A 14,358-nucleotide genomic window follows, 5' to 3' on the forward strand; every position below is an offset into this window, starting at 1 on the left:
ACCCTGGGTACTTTATAGAAGGGACAAGAAGTATTAATAACATGGAAGAGATAGTAAATGGCTTTAATGAATTCTTCGTAAACATAGGGCCAAAACTGGCAGAAGAAATAAAGGTTGATGGAATAGAAAGGGACACTGGTGAAAATATTGAAAGGAATAGTAGCTCAATGTTTTTAAGAGCAGTGGAAGAGAAAGAGATTTATGACATAGTTAGAGGACTTAAGAGCAAAACCAGTACAGACTGGAATGATATTGATATGGTAACAGTAAAGACAGTTATTGATGGTATTGTAAAACCATTAAAATATATATTCAACTTGTCGTTTCAAACAGGAGTTTTTCCACAAAAAATGAAAGTTGCTTAAGTTATTCCCATTTACAAAACCGGTGAAAGGCATCATTTTACAAACTATAGACCAGTGTCAATACTCTCCCAGTTCTCTAAGATACTGGAAAAACTCTTCATAAAAAGATTTGACAGTTTTGTGGAAAAATATGAATTAATGACAGATAGTCAGTATGGGTTCAGAAGCAACAGATCAACAGCTTTGGCACTGATAGATTTAATGGAAAAGATAACGGAATGTATGGATAATAAGAGGTATGCGCTCGGAGTTTTCTTAGATCTAAAGAAGGCGTTTGATACTGTTAATCATGAAATTCTATTAAAAAAAACTGGAAAAGTATGGGTTTAGGGGAGTGGTTTTAGAATGGTTAAAAAGCTATGTAGGGAATAGGCAACAATATGTACAAATAAATGAATATAAATCTAATTTGATGGATATAGCTTGTGGAGTACCTCAAGGCTCAGTACTGGGTCCAAAAATGTTTATTATGTACTTAAATGATATCTGCAGAGTATCGGAGATTTTAAAGTTTGTAATATTTGCAGATGACACAAATATACTGTGTTCAGGTGTGGAATTGCCACAGGTTTTGGGGATGATCACACAGGAATTAATGATATTAACGAAGTGGTTTGATATAAATAAATTATCATTGAATCTAGATAAAACCAAATTCATGTTATTTGGAAACCAAAAGAAAAACATCAAAGTAGAAATATGTTTTGATAATGTATATTTAGAAAGAGTAAATGAAATAAAATTTCTTGGGGTGATCATTGACCACAAGCTCTGTTGGAAGCCACACATTACTTATGTTCGGGGGAAATTGGCACGGGGCATTGCCGTCCTGGGGAAAGCAAAGCATATGTTGGATCAGAAAGCACTGCACATTTTATACTGTGCTTTACTACTGCCATATATGAGCTACTGTGTAGAGGTCTGGGGAAACACATTCAAAAGTAACACACAAACAATAACTATAATACAGAAAAGGGCCATTAGATTAATAAATAATGTGGAGTACAGGGACCATACAAATGCACTCTTTGTCAAAATGCAAGCTATTAAATTCCAAGACTTGGTGAAGCTTAAAACAGCGCAAATAATGTATAAAGTAAGAAATAAATTGATTCCAAAAGAAATCTGTAAATTGTTCATAGAAAAAGAAGGTGGGTATAACTTAAGAGGGAAATGGAATTTAAAAATACAAAGTACTAGAACAACTTTAAGAACTACAGGGAGTGCAGAATTATTAGGCAAGTTGTATTTTTGAGGAATAATGTTATTATTGAACAACAACCATGTTCTCAATGAACCCAAAAAACTCATTAATATCAAAGCTGAATGATTTGGAAGTAGTTTTTAGTTTGTTTTTAGTTTTAGCTATTTTAGGGGGATATCTGTGTGTGCAGGTGACTATTACTGTGCATAATTATTAGGCAACTTAACAAAAATAAATATATACCCATTTCAATTATTTATTTTTACCAGTGAAACCAATATAACATCTCCACATTCACAAATATACATTTCTGACATTCAAAAACAAAACAAAAACAAATCAGCGACCAATATAGCCACCTTTCTTTGCAAGGACACTCAAAAGCCTGCCATCCATGGATTCTGTCAGTGTTTTGATCTGTTCACCATCATCATTGCGTGCAGCAGCAACCACAGCCTCCCAGACACTGTTCAGAGAGGTGTACTGTTTTCCCTCCTTGTAAATCTCACATTTGATGATGGACCACAGGTTCTCAATGGGGTTCAGATCAGGTGAACAAGGAGGCCATGTCATTAGTTTTTCTTCTTTTATACCCTTTCTTGCCAGCCACGCTGTGGAGTACTTGGACGCGTGTGATGGAGCATTGTCCTGCATGAAAATCATGTTTTTCTTGAAGGATGCAGACTTCTTCCTGTACCACTGCTTGAAGGTGTCTTCCAGAAAGCCGCTGCATGAGTATTTTGTCCAGTGGACAAAATACTCATGCAGCGGCTTTCTGGAAGACACCTTCTTCAAGCAGTATTTTGTCCAGTGGACAAAATACTCATTTGCCTAATAATTCTGCACTCCCTGTATGTCTATGTCAATTGCAGGAGTTAAATTATGGAACAGTCTAACAGAAGAAATAAAAGACAGTAAAAACATAAAACAGTTTAAAGTAAAATATAAAAACCTAATTTTAAATAATTATAAGAATGAAGAAAACGAGGTTAACCCAGGACGGTAATGTTGCTGGTAATGGTGTTGCAGTTCTTTTTCGGTTTTTTTGTTTTCGTTTGTTTGTTTTTCCATAACTTGTGTATCTGCAAATATACACATTCTGTATTTTTCATATGAAAGAAACTATACTGTGGTGGGGCTTGCTAATTTCTTGTTTTTGATTTATGTATGTTTTGCTTTGTTTTGCTTTACTTCATATGTTTCATATGTTGTTTGTTTAATTTAAGACAAAAAAAAAAAGAATTAAATGAATGAGAGGTAAAACTTGAGGGGGTAGGGACAAATAAGTAAATACTTCAGCCTATTCCTTTTCAAACAAATAATGGAATGATATTTTGTAATGATTGTGAAGGTACATGTTTGAAATGTTTGAAATAAAAATGAACTGAACTGAACTGAGATAGCAAGGAGCAGAGGTCTCAAGGTTGGAAAGTATGTCCACAACAGCTCACGTTTTTGCCACATGTATCACAAACCACGTCTCAGCTGTTTGTGGAGGTAAAATAAGTCCGCACATGACTCCCATTACGCTCAGCCATTTTTGTGAGTGCGCACGCCAAGGGGCTGCAAAACTTTTATACAGCCGTATTTCGCACACGACTATGAAAGTCGGAAGAGGAAGTAGTTCCTTTGAATGTAGACAATAAGAAAGTTATAGTTTCTTTCCACTGTGTTCCTGTTAATGATAAACTATAAATTTACCCTAAATTACTAAAATATCGATATTTTAATGTGAGAATCGATTCTAGAACATAAATGATTGGTATCGGAGGAATCGATATTTCAGGATCGATCCGCACATCACTATTAGTGATGCCTTGGTCAAGATCTGGGAGGAGACTCCCAGGACACTATCCATCATCTTAGTCAGGGCATTTCCTTCACGTTGTCAGCCATGCATAAAAGCAGATGGGGGGTGGGGGGCATACAAACTAATGATTTGCACTACCATTTTGAATTGCTGCAATGACATTTTGGCAAAGTGGACTGGCCTCTTTGGATTAACAAGAGAGAGCGAGGAGGCTCTTAAGGACTGTTTTGAGTCGACTGTGTGGGAGGTGATCTGTGACGACCATGGAGAGGACATCGACAGCCTTACTACATGCATTACTGACTATATTAATTTCTGTGTGGATAACACCGTACCTACCAGGACTGTACGGTGTTTCTCCAACAACAAACCTTGGGTTACCCCAGAAATTAAAGCTGTCCTCAAGCAGAAGAGGAGGGCCTTCAAATCCAAAGACAAAGAGGAGTTGAAAAGGGTGCAGAGAGAGTTGAGGGGACTGATAAGGAATGGGAAGGACAGCTACAGGCAGAAGATGGAGAACCAGCTTCAACAAAACAACGTTGGTGAAGTCTGGAGAGGCCTCAGAACCATCTCAGGCCACAAACAGCAGAACTCTCTGCCTGGGAGGGATGTGAGGTGGGCAAATGAACTGAATCATTTCTTCAACAGATTTGATTCAACCATGAGACAGTCTACAACATCGGCTGCAGACTCACCCACCCCCACTGCTGCTGTTCCACCTCTGACACCTCAGACACTTCACACCTCCTCTATTCACCCTGCTCACTCCTCCCCACCCCCAACAACAGCATCCAATACACACTCAACACAAGGCTCCAGCCTGTCTCTCTCAACCACCCAGGTTAGGAGGGAACTGAGGAGGATTAATGGCAAGAAGGCAGCGGGTCCAGATGGCATCAGCTCGAGGGTCGTCAGGTCCTGCGCGGACCAACTGTGTGGGGTGATGGAGCACCTCTTCAACCTGAGCCTGAGGTTGGGAAGAGTCCCACAGCTCTGGAAAACCTCCTGTGTTGTACCAGTGCCAAAGACTTCACGCCCCAAGGACCTCAACAGCTACAGGCCGGTGGCTCTGACATCCCACCTGATGAAGACCCTGGAGCGGTTGGTCCTGGCTCAGCTTCGGCGCCTAACAAGCTCATCACTGGACCCACTTCACTTTGCCTACCAGCCTGGCATTGGAGCGGATGATGCCGTCATTCACCTCCTACATCGTTCCCTCGCTCACCTGGAGACCGCTGGAAGCACTGTGAGAATCATGTTCTTTGATTTCTCCAGTGCCTTCAACACCATTCTTCCCTCGGTTCTGAAGGACAAGCTGGAGAACTCTGGAGTGGACCATCACCTCACTACCTGGATTTTGGACTACCTCACCGACCGACCACAGTATGTGAGGACTCAGGGCTGTGTGTCGGACAGGGTCATCTGCAGTACGGGGGCCCCACAGGGAACGGTTCTGGCTCCGTTCCTCTTCACTATCTACACTGCAGACTTCTCCCACAATTCCACCCAGTGCTTCCTGCAGAAGTTCTCTGATGACTCTGCAATAGTCGGCCTCATCACTGATGGGGACGACAAGGAGTACAGAGGACTGACTCAAGACTTTGTGGACTGGTGCCAGCTGAACTACCTCCAGATCAACGCCAGTAAAACCAAGGAGCTGGTGGTAGACTTCCGCAGGCACAAGCATTCTCCACTGCAACCACTGAACATCCAGGGTATGGACATTGAGGCTGTGGACAGCTACAGGTACCCTGGTGTTCATCTGAACAACAGACTGGACTGGACTCATAACTCAGACGCCCTCTACAGGAAAGGGCAGAGCAGGTTGTACCTGCTGCGGAGACTCAGGTCGTTTGGGGTGGAGGGCCCACTCCTGAAGACCTTCTATGACTCTGTGGTGGCTTCTGCTATCTTTTATGGTGTGGTCTGCTGGGGCGGCAGCATCTCTGCTGGGGACAGGAAGAGACTGAACAGGGTGATCCGAAGGGCCAGCTCTGTTCTAGGATGCCCTCTGGACCCAGTGGAGTGACAGGAGAACGGCGGCTAAGCTGTCATCCCTGTTGGACAACATCTCCCACCCCATGCAGCAGACTGTGACAGCACTGAGCAGCTCCTTCAGTGGGAGACTGCGGCACCTACGGTGTGGGACGGAGAGATTTCGCAGGTCTTTCCTCCCCACTGCTGTCAGACTCCACAACAAAGACTTTAACTGAACAAACACACACATCCACACATGTGCAATAACACTAAGTGCAATAATCCTTTCTGGCATCGTTGTATTTTTACTCAGTTGTATATAGCATTCGTATTCTATTTTTATCTTATTGTATATTTTTATTCTATTTTATTCTACTGTATATAGTATATTATTTTATTCTATTCTGTACAGCTGTGTACTGTATTTATTCTTATTGTATTCTAATTTTTGCGTCATAACTTTTGCACTGTCCACTTCCTGCTGTGACAAAACAAATTTCCCACGTGTGGGACTAATAAAGGTTATCTTATCTTATCTTAAGCTGATATAGATACATAGATAGGTGTGTGTGTGTGTGTGTGTGTGCGTGTGTGTGCGTGTGTTAAACTATATATGTATATTGTAACTGATTTGAATTAGTAGAATTAGTGTGAAAATAAAAAAAGTAGAAATATCCTTAGTATATAATTAAATGTGAGTAAAGAATATTAATATTATCCACGTGTGAAAATTAATTTAAGTAGTTACATGTAAAATACCCCGTAAAGCAATACATACACAGACATGAAAACAAATAGAAATGAGCAAAAAGACATGCACGCACGCACGCGCACACACACACACACACACACACACACACACACACACACACACACACACACACACACACACACACACAGAATGTCATACTGTTGATGTGTTTAATGGGTCTGTAGTAAATTGCAGCTAAGTGCCTTCAACAAATTTTCCTTCAGCAGCTGAGCCTTGACACACAGTGCATGTGTGTAAGCTCACATTGTTATGCTGAAAATACTTGGCTGGTGGCAGGAATGACGTAATAAATTGGAACAATATATATATATATATATATACACACACACACACACACACACACACACACACACACACGTACGTATATAGTATCGGTAGATTTGTAGACACCTTGTCAAACACAGAGCAGAGATGTCAAATAACTTGTCATTTATATATATATATGTATATATACATATGTGTGTGTGTGTGTCACCATAGATATGTACAAACTATAAATGTTTCTAGAAAGAGTATATAAACCAAATTCCAGTGCAGCAAAACAACTTCAAAGAACCTCAATTAATGTACAAACCCTGTCTTGACAATGGCATTGGAGCAGAACTATGTTAAACACTAGATTTGCACACATGCACGCCTTTAATGACTTTAATGCTTAATTAACGCTGTATATGTATATATGTATTAAACAGTGTACAGGGTTGTATGACCTAAAATTTGTTTTACTAGCCTTCTGCTGTGGGATTTCGGTGTAGACGCATACATGCATGCAATATCGGCTTTCTGCTTTTCGGCCTTCTGAACTCTGGATGCATAAATATGTACAATAGCAAAAAAAATCTTTTCAGTCTTTCTCTGTTTTCTTTTGTACCACACTTTTTTATATCACAGCAAATATCAAGATGAACAGCGTGGGACTTTTACAGTGACAAATAACAACTGAACATTGATCATGATGGTCTTTGATGATTAAGTGCAACTTCATTGCTCTGACTAAACCAACGCAATTGTTTCTCTGTTGTATTTGTGCAAATACATACACGGAGGAATGAAATTCAATGATTGTATAATGACATGGGAATAGGGTCTGGATCAAATAACATTTGTTAATGGGGATATTGGGTACCTTCCTGATTAAAAGGCCAATTACTCCATTAACTATTCATCCTTTTAACTAAATGACTCATGTCAATAAATGGGATGCCTTTAATGCATTTTTGGGCCATTTGGTTGTTTGCTTTTAGTAAAGCACATGCTTGGTTTGGCCCAAATGTGTCAATATGTGCCTAGCTTTGTAAGTGTGTGCCATGTATTTAATATAGCCAAAGGGCTATAGGCTGATTAAATGACTGCTTTGAATTTAAAACAGTGTCCTGTTGCTTTGGGTATAGAAGAAATTCTATCATGTCTTAGTGTGTTAACATCATTCAGTTTAATGTATTCAAACTCAGAAAGTCATGGATGGCTAGCCCTCATTTGCAATCATGTGACATGATTTTGTTTTTTCATTTTTACAGCTAAAGGCACCAAACACAGTCTGTTTTCTTTATACTGATAAAATTGTTCCTTCAAAATAAAAGAACAAGTAGACTTGCTGCAGAACCCTTTCTTACTCTTCTAGTAAAATGGACTGTAGTGTATGATGCATTTATTTCCCAAAAATAGAAATTTAAATTCTTTAAGGGCAGTAGCAGAAGGAACGGGGTGGGTGAGGGTGGGGGATGGGGGTGGATGGGACTTATGCCACAGGGTTTGCAAGACTGTGGTTAGAGGTCAAAAAAAGTGCAAACGGATGACAAGAGTTGTATATGTTCCAAAAATGTCCCCCAAATAAGAAACTTGACAATTTAAGAAATGAAGAGAATAGCAGATAGGGTAGATATGTTGTCATTTATATGTGTGTTTTTAAGCATGTGTTAATATCTTTGTGTTAATTGTTTGTCTGTATTTTCATTTTGATGGAAAGAAATTCTGGTATTTTATGTGCGAGTGTGTGTAAAAAGGAGAGAGACGGAAAGAGAGTGGGTGAAGATCAGCAGAGGAGAAGTAAGGAGAGTCAGAAAGAGAAATGCTTACAAACCCATATTGTAAGTTGGAATTGAATTTATACAGAAGAGCAAAATGCTCACATTTTTTACTGTGTCAACTATTTTGCTCTTTGTGTGTGTGTGTTACTGATGGGTGGTCTCGCTCTAGTTGCTTCACTTGAAGTTGCACATTCTCACACGCATGCATGCATGGCTAAACTTTGCTGAGGAGGGAGGCCGTTCCCTAGACTTTATTTTTTCTTTGTAACATGCACATACAAACATATTTGTCAGTGCATAGGTTTAAGTGCACACACACACACACACAGTCTCTTGCTCCCTCTTGCCAAATATGTGTATATATGTGTACATGAGTGAGACTCTTATGCATAAACAGACACACATACCCATGCACAGGTGTTGTCAGGAACCTACATGAAATCACACAAAAACGCATTCATTCATACATACAAATACTTGCCACATTTACCACCCATTCACACACTTGCTCTGAGCTTATCTCAGTGCAGTGTGCAGCGGCTTTTGAAGGCAGTAGGGGAGCCAGTTGTTGACGAGCCACTTAATAATTCCCATGGACAGGCATGAAATTCTTTCCTTTTCTTTCTCTGGCTCTTTTTCTGTCTCCTTTACAGTTGCTCTAATATCCCTCTTCGTGTTATGTTTTATCTGCTAATTTTCACATTCTCTATTTTCTGAAAATTTGTTCTCATTCATTCATTTTTCTGTTTTCTCTATTTTTGCATCTTTTTACTTTTTGTTCTGACAAAATTTCTTTTGAAAAATGTATGGACTATATTTTTTGTCAAAAACACAGTGTCCAACAGTGCTGTTTCATATTGCAGATTGCATAATGACCAGGTAAGGGTTTTTTTTTCTGTTTGAGGTCTTTCTTCCCCATACACGCTCTGAAATGATACCTTCAATCTCTTTCTGTTTCTGGAGAGAGGAAATCCAATGAGTAAGGCTCTTTTTTTGCTGACACATTGTTAAGTTTAGTTTGAGTTTGGTGGTATGTAATGGTGACTATATATGTTATGACATGTCCTTATACTCTCAAAAAGAATGAAAAGCTTTAGCCTTATCCTGCCAATTCTATTTCTTTCAATAGCTTTCACACAGACCAAGAGAAATTTTACTAACCCTTATCACTCCAGTCAGTTTGAGACACTAATAGCAGATGCAGCAGATGCAGCAATAGTTCCCATGTCATCAAAACACATATTCATGAATAGAACAAACACTATAAGATATTTGCATAATGCAGAGCTAGCTTAGCTCGCCCTCAAACAAAGAATGAGTATTCTCACTTAACTCGTAATTTCTGTTTCTGCTAAGCTAAAAATACAGGTGAAAATTCAAACACCTCCACGGACAGTGGAACTGAAGACCCGGTGGATTTGTTTCATTTATGATGGCAATAGGAAAATCCTTAGCATATTGCACAGCCAGTGAGACTAAAATTAGCATGAGATTTAATTGTATAGATACAGGACAGAGGTTTGTCAAAATGTTAATGCTCAGGGAAAATTAAACTCAGGTCAGTTTGATACTGTATGTAACAAAGGATTAAATCATTTCAAAAATCTTGAAATTTGAAAGTCACTAGTAAAATATAGTTAAATAAAGAGTAAAGCACTTTTTTTTCTCTGAAATTACATAATGCTTTATAAGGTATCAACTACCTAAAATACGCATTAAAATGTCTGTTTGGAAAGACTGGGAGTCAACTTGTGCCAGATTTTCCGTGACTTCTTTTTTCTCAAGATGTCCACTTCTTAACTATCCTAGTAAGGTAAACTTTAAAAACATCAAATATTTTTACAGGATAATGTGAATAACTGGCTTTATTTCTATACCATAGCTGGATATTCGTCTAGAAGATGCACGCACACATAATTGTGACTGTGCCAAATCAAATAACTGTATCATAGCCTTGCTCTAAGTTTAACTGTTTCATCATCATTCAAATGTTGGCAAGTCCCGTTTTTGTGCCTATAGTATAAAAAGCAGAGATATAAACGTAGTATTTATGGCACTACTGTGGCGAGTGCCTCAGGATACTGCACACATTTTATCATACATATATATAGACATACAGAAAAACAGACACATTATCTACTGTTCTGGTTATTTTATAAAGCCCATCTGCTGCTTCTTCCACCTCAGGGCAGATAAAGAATATTATTGCTGGTTAGCTGTGCGTAAACAGTGTTTTTATTAAATGGGATTGTGTGTGGATCAGAAGTCCTATTCGTGTGTGTGTGTGTGTGTGTGTGTGTGTGTGTGTGTGACATCTTATTCTACTTATTTAGTTGCACTTATTTTCGATACAGTACACAGAATTTGCCTCTGAGCTTGAAACTGTTTCTGAGCAATGTTGTTCCTTTATAGTGAATAAAATGGCCTAAACTAAATATCAGAGATTTATTCTCTGTTTCTTCTTCATCTTCTCTGCTGGCATCATGTATATTGAGCTTAATTACACTGGTGTCAAATTACAGACACATATACATACTTCCCATCCAGACACAGGGGCACAGAACAGTACTCTGTAATCAGGCTCGTATGTGTGTGTGTGTGTGTGTTGGTGGTGATAAATGCCCCCTTGGAAACTCAATGCCAAATAATCAAGATTGACACTGGCACACAGTGTTCTGAGGTGTGCATGTATGCTGGTTTGTTTGTACTATTTTTATTCAAAGGATTTAATCAAATGTAATCATGCTGATTACAATAATCACAAGGTTTATAATCACCTTTTCCCCTCTCTCTCTCTTCCTTTTAAAAACTCTCCATCGTCTCCACACAGTGGTTCTTCCTCTTTCTCCTCCTGCATCTTTCACCATCATCAGTAAAGTCTTACTTTTCATGTACTTTGAGTATAGCATGTCAAAGTTTGGGTGGGAGTTTAGTTTGAAGCTCTGATAATGCCTGGTGGCTTATTATTAACACCGGCATAAATTTCAGGTTTCCCCAGCATATCATCTCAGCTGTCTAATTGAAAGACAGTGCTGTGCTGGGTCTTATCCTGTATATTAAAAGTAGATAAAAATAATGTGGAAACACATGCACACATGTTAAATCTACACAGAAAGCCCCAGAGTCGAACCTTGGAGCTTCTTGCTGAGGGCAGTGCTAGCTCTTTCATCTCAAGTTTCAACAAAATTATTTGAGAAAAATGACATTTGACGTAATTTAAAATGTTGAATGATTTTATATATATATATATATATATATATATATTCCTGCATGTACCAACCGCCAACTATATCGAGCGACATGAACTTCAGGGCTCATGAAATTTTTTTTCCTTCCCTCTACAGGACACAGAGATTGTGAATACAGCCATTCTAACCGGTCGACATGTTGCAGTGCCAATCAAAGTGGTTACTGTGGAAAGCGATGGGCAGGTGAGGGAGGTGGACGACTCTATCACCTGCAGCTCAACAGATGTGGATGTGGTTAAGGTAAGCATCCATAATAAGCACAGTGAAATGCTCATGTGTAAATTATAGAAATAGTTTTATGTAATAAACTTCACAAAAGGTGAGAACCTAAAATACCAATGCATTTTAAGACACAAGGAACCAAGAATTTGTGTATTTGTGTGATATGGAATTGAACAAACACACATCTTGCTGCCTAAACTCTAGTATACCAATATACTCATATAAAACAGATAATACACAAGGAAAAAACCAAACTGTGAGGAGATAGATTTCTTTGCATAAATTATCTCCAATCTATCTTCAATTATGACTGTAATCCAAAGTCTTTGAGGACTCGCGTTGTTCTTTTATAAAAGAGCACTAGTGTGTTCAGGCTTTTCTTTCTTAAATCTTGTTTGATTGAATGGCAGTGATCAGATGCTGATATGGGATTCTTGCACTTATCTGCCTAAAAAAATTTTTTTGGTTTAAAGGACAGTTTAATCATAAAAGGGAGCCGGCTAAACTGATATGAGTTTCCTAGTTAAGCTGCAATTACTAAGCTATGGTTACACGTAAGCCGTATCGCAGGGATAAATGGTTTCGTATGGGTTTCCATTTTTTCACCTTCCAGACATCAGGAAAAATGGTTTGCTTGCAGGTCACATACATATAAGTATTCCAGACCTTCACATCTGTTGATTAAAAATTGCCAGGCGGAACATTCTTATAAATAAGGTTTCCCTTCAGATTTGGTGTTATTTACCAAAGCACAATGTAAAAAAAAAAGGAAAGAAAAAACAAACACACCCATAGTTACTTGTTGGAATATTAATTCTTTGCTGTTTCTACATTGCTTCGATCTGAACTGTCCTACTTTCAATGGAATAATTAGATTTTTTTTTTAAACCACTCATTGAATATAATGCATTAGAATCACAATACTTTATTGATCCCTAAGGAAATTATGATGCATCTTGTATAATTACATGTCTATCTTTTGTATGTGCGCAAGGATTAAAAAAATGCCCTGACTCATTGAGGATATAGCATAAGGATATCTTGACCACAAGTAGCACAGTATGACTCACACCCAATTCACTTACTGCATTCAATATTCATGAGACAACTAAAACTTTGATTAAATTACTATAATTTTTTTTAAAAGAAATGTAGGCGGTTCTATAAGCACAAAAACCTATTTTTATATTATATAGACTTTGTATTCAATTTCAATTAAGTTCAGTTTTATTCATATAGCACCAAGTCACAACAACAGTGACCTTGGGTGGCTTTATATTGTAAGGTAAAGACCCTACAGTTTCTGTCACATGTATCATGCTTTTTCTTGACTCTGTAATAATTTAATACTTTCTGAGTAATGCCTTCCACAACAGGGTACAGGTAATCTGGAGCAGCTGTTAGAATGATACTATGACCGGTGTCTGTCTATGGCAATCTTAAGCTGAATCCCGTTCCGTTACACTTGGAACTGAACCTGGGATGGAAGGGCCAGCTTAAGCCTTAAGTGGCTTTCCCATACAAGCTGGATACACAACCACCACACTAATTAATAAACAAGTATTTCCTTTACAAAAACAAGCCAGTACCAAGGAATAAGGATTGATTCCTCTGGCACTACACTCCCCGTGCCCTCGGGGCCTAAAATGAAACACATCCTCTCTGTGACAGTTTCAATATGAAGCCAATTTCCTGGTACAAGCCGACAGGAGTGGTGCTGTTTAACTACAATCAATAACAACACAGGGAAAATGGAAAGTACTCATTCAAATAGATGTAATGTTAGTGTTTTGCTATATGTGTGTGGTGGGTAGGTATACCACATCTAGATGTTACAGACAACCGTATAGTACAAGCACAAATAAATATTTAAACAGCTATTACTGAGAAAGAAACACAGCTCTGTGTTTAAAAAAACAGACTGCTGTCCTACCTTGGTGTAGTTTCAGCTGGGGTCAAAGGGTTATCACTACAGCTTGACCACAGAAGGTCAAACTTCAAGGTCAAAATTAGTTTAATAATACTGTAAGTAACCATTTTACAAGGTCTTATTACAGGGCTTACTAGGACCAGCTAAGTCATAAACCAGCATCTAACCACACATGAAAACACAATATTTTGTTTTTATACTCCTACTTTGGTGTGAAAAACACTATCTACCTAACGGCAGGTAGGGACTGTTACCTTTGAACAGAGCTGTGTTAGTTGTTTGTGTTTCCTGTAAACAAACAGCAAAGCAGAGGCTCATCTGTCCCACTATCAGAGAGAAATAAAGAATGTTCCAGAAAATGTTGATCATCAAGGCATTTCTCACCCACATTCAATGGAACCTTCAAAATTAGATAGTTTTCTCTATCATTTATGATTTATCTTGAAATAAAGCCGATGGCTATGGCAGCTTTTAAAATGGGGCACAGTGCATTAGCAATTGAAGCAATGCTCGTCATAGCACTCTGGGAGTTGCCGCACACATACTGTATGATGCACACTTCTGGTGAAGCTTTTAAAATTCTTTTATAGGTTTGAAGCTTCTGCAGTAATAAATGTCAGTGTAGCACTACATCAAATTTCTCCACTTTAACTTTATTCTTGATTTAGAAGAATAATAAAGTATAAATTCTTAAGGGAGAAAATGTTTCTGTGGGGTTTTTTTTGTCTTAGTTGGAGGCAATAAGCTCAGAAAGATTAGATTTCCATTTGGTTTTACATCAGATTCTATTAACTTACCTTTTT

The 14,358-nt window shown here is 38.3% G+C and overlaps 1 protein-coding gene across 1 annotated transcript in view; it reads left to right on the top strand.

Moving 5' to 3' along the window:
• The window catches only part of LOC146697361 (transmembrane protein 132C), a 300,988-nt gene that overhangs the window by 241,122 nt on the left and 45,508 nt on the right, over positions 1–14,358 (top strand). Inside the window, exon 6 of the mRNA XM_085476062.1 lies at positions 11,500–11,643. Within this exon, the coding sequence (XP_085332188.1) occupies positions 11,500–11,643 (144 nt within the window). The remainder of the gene's footprint in view (positions 1–11,499; positions 11,644–14,358) is intronic.

This window comes from Copadichromis virginalis, linkage group LG12 (assembly GCF_057382275.1).
Source record: "Copadichromis virginalis isolate Kocher_CV1m ecotype Utaka linkage group LG12, C_Virginalis_male_GT1.1, whole genome shotgun sequence".
NCBI classification, from domain to species: Eukaryota; Metazoa; Chordata; class Actinopteri; order Cichliformes; family Cichlidae; genus Copadichromis; species Copadichromis virginalis.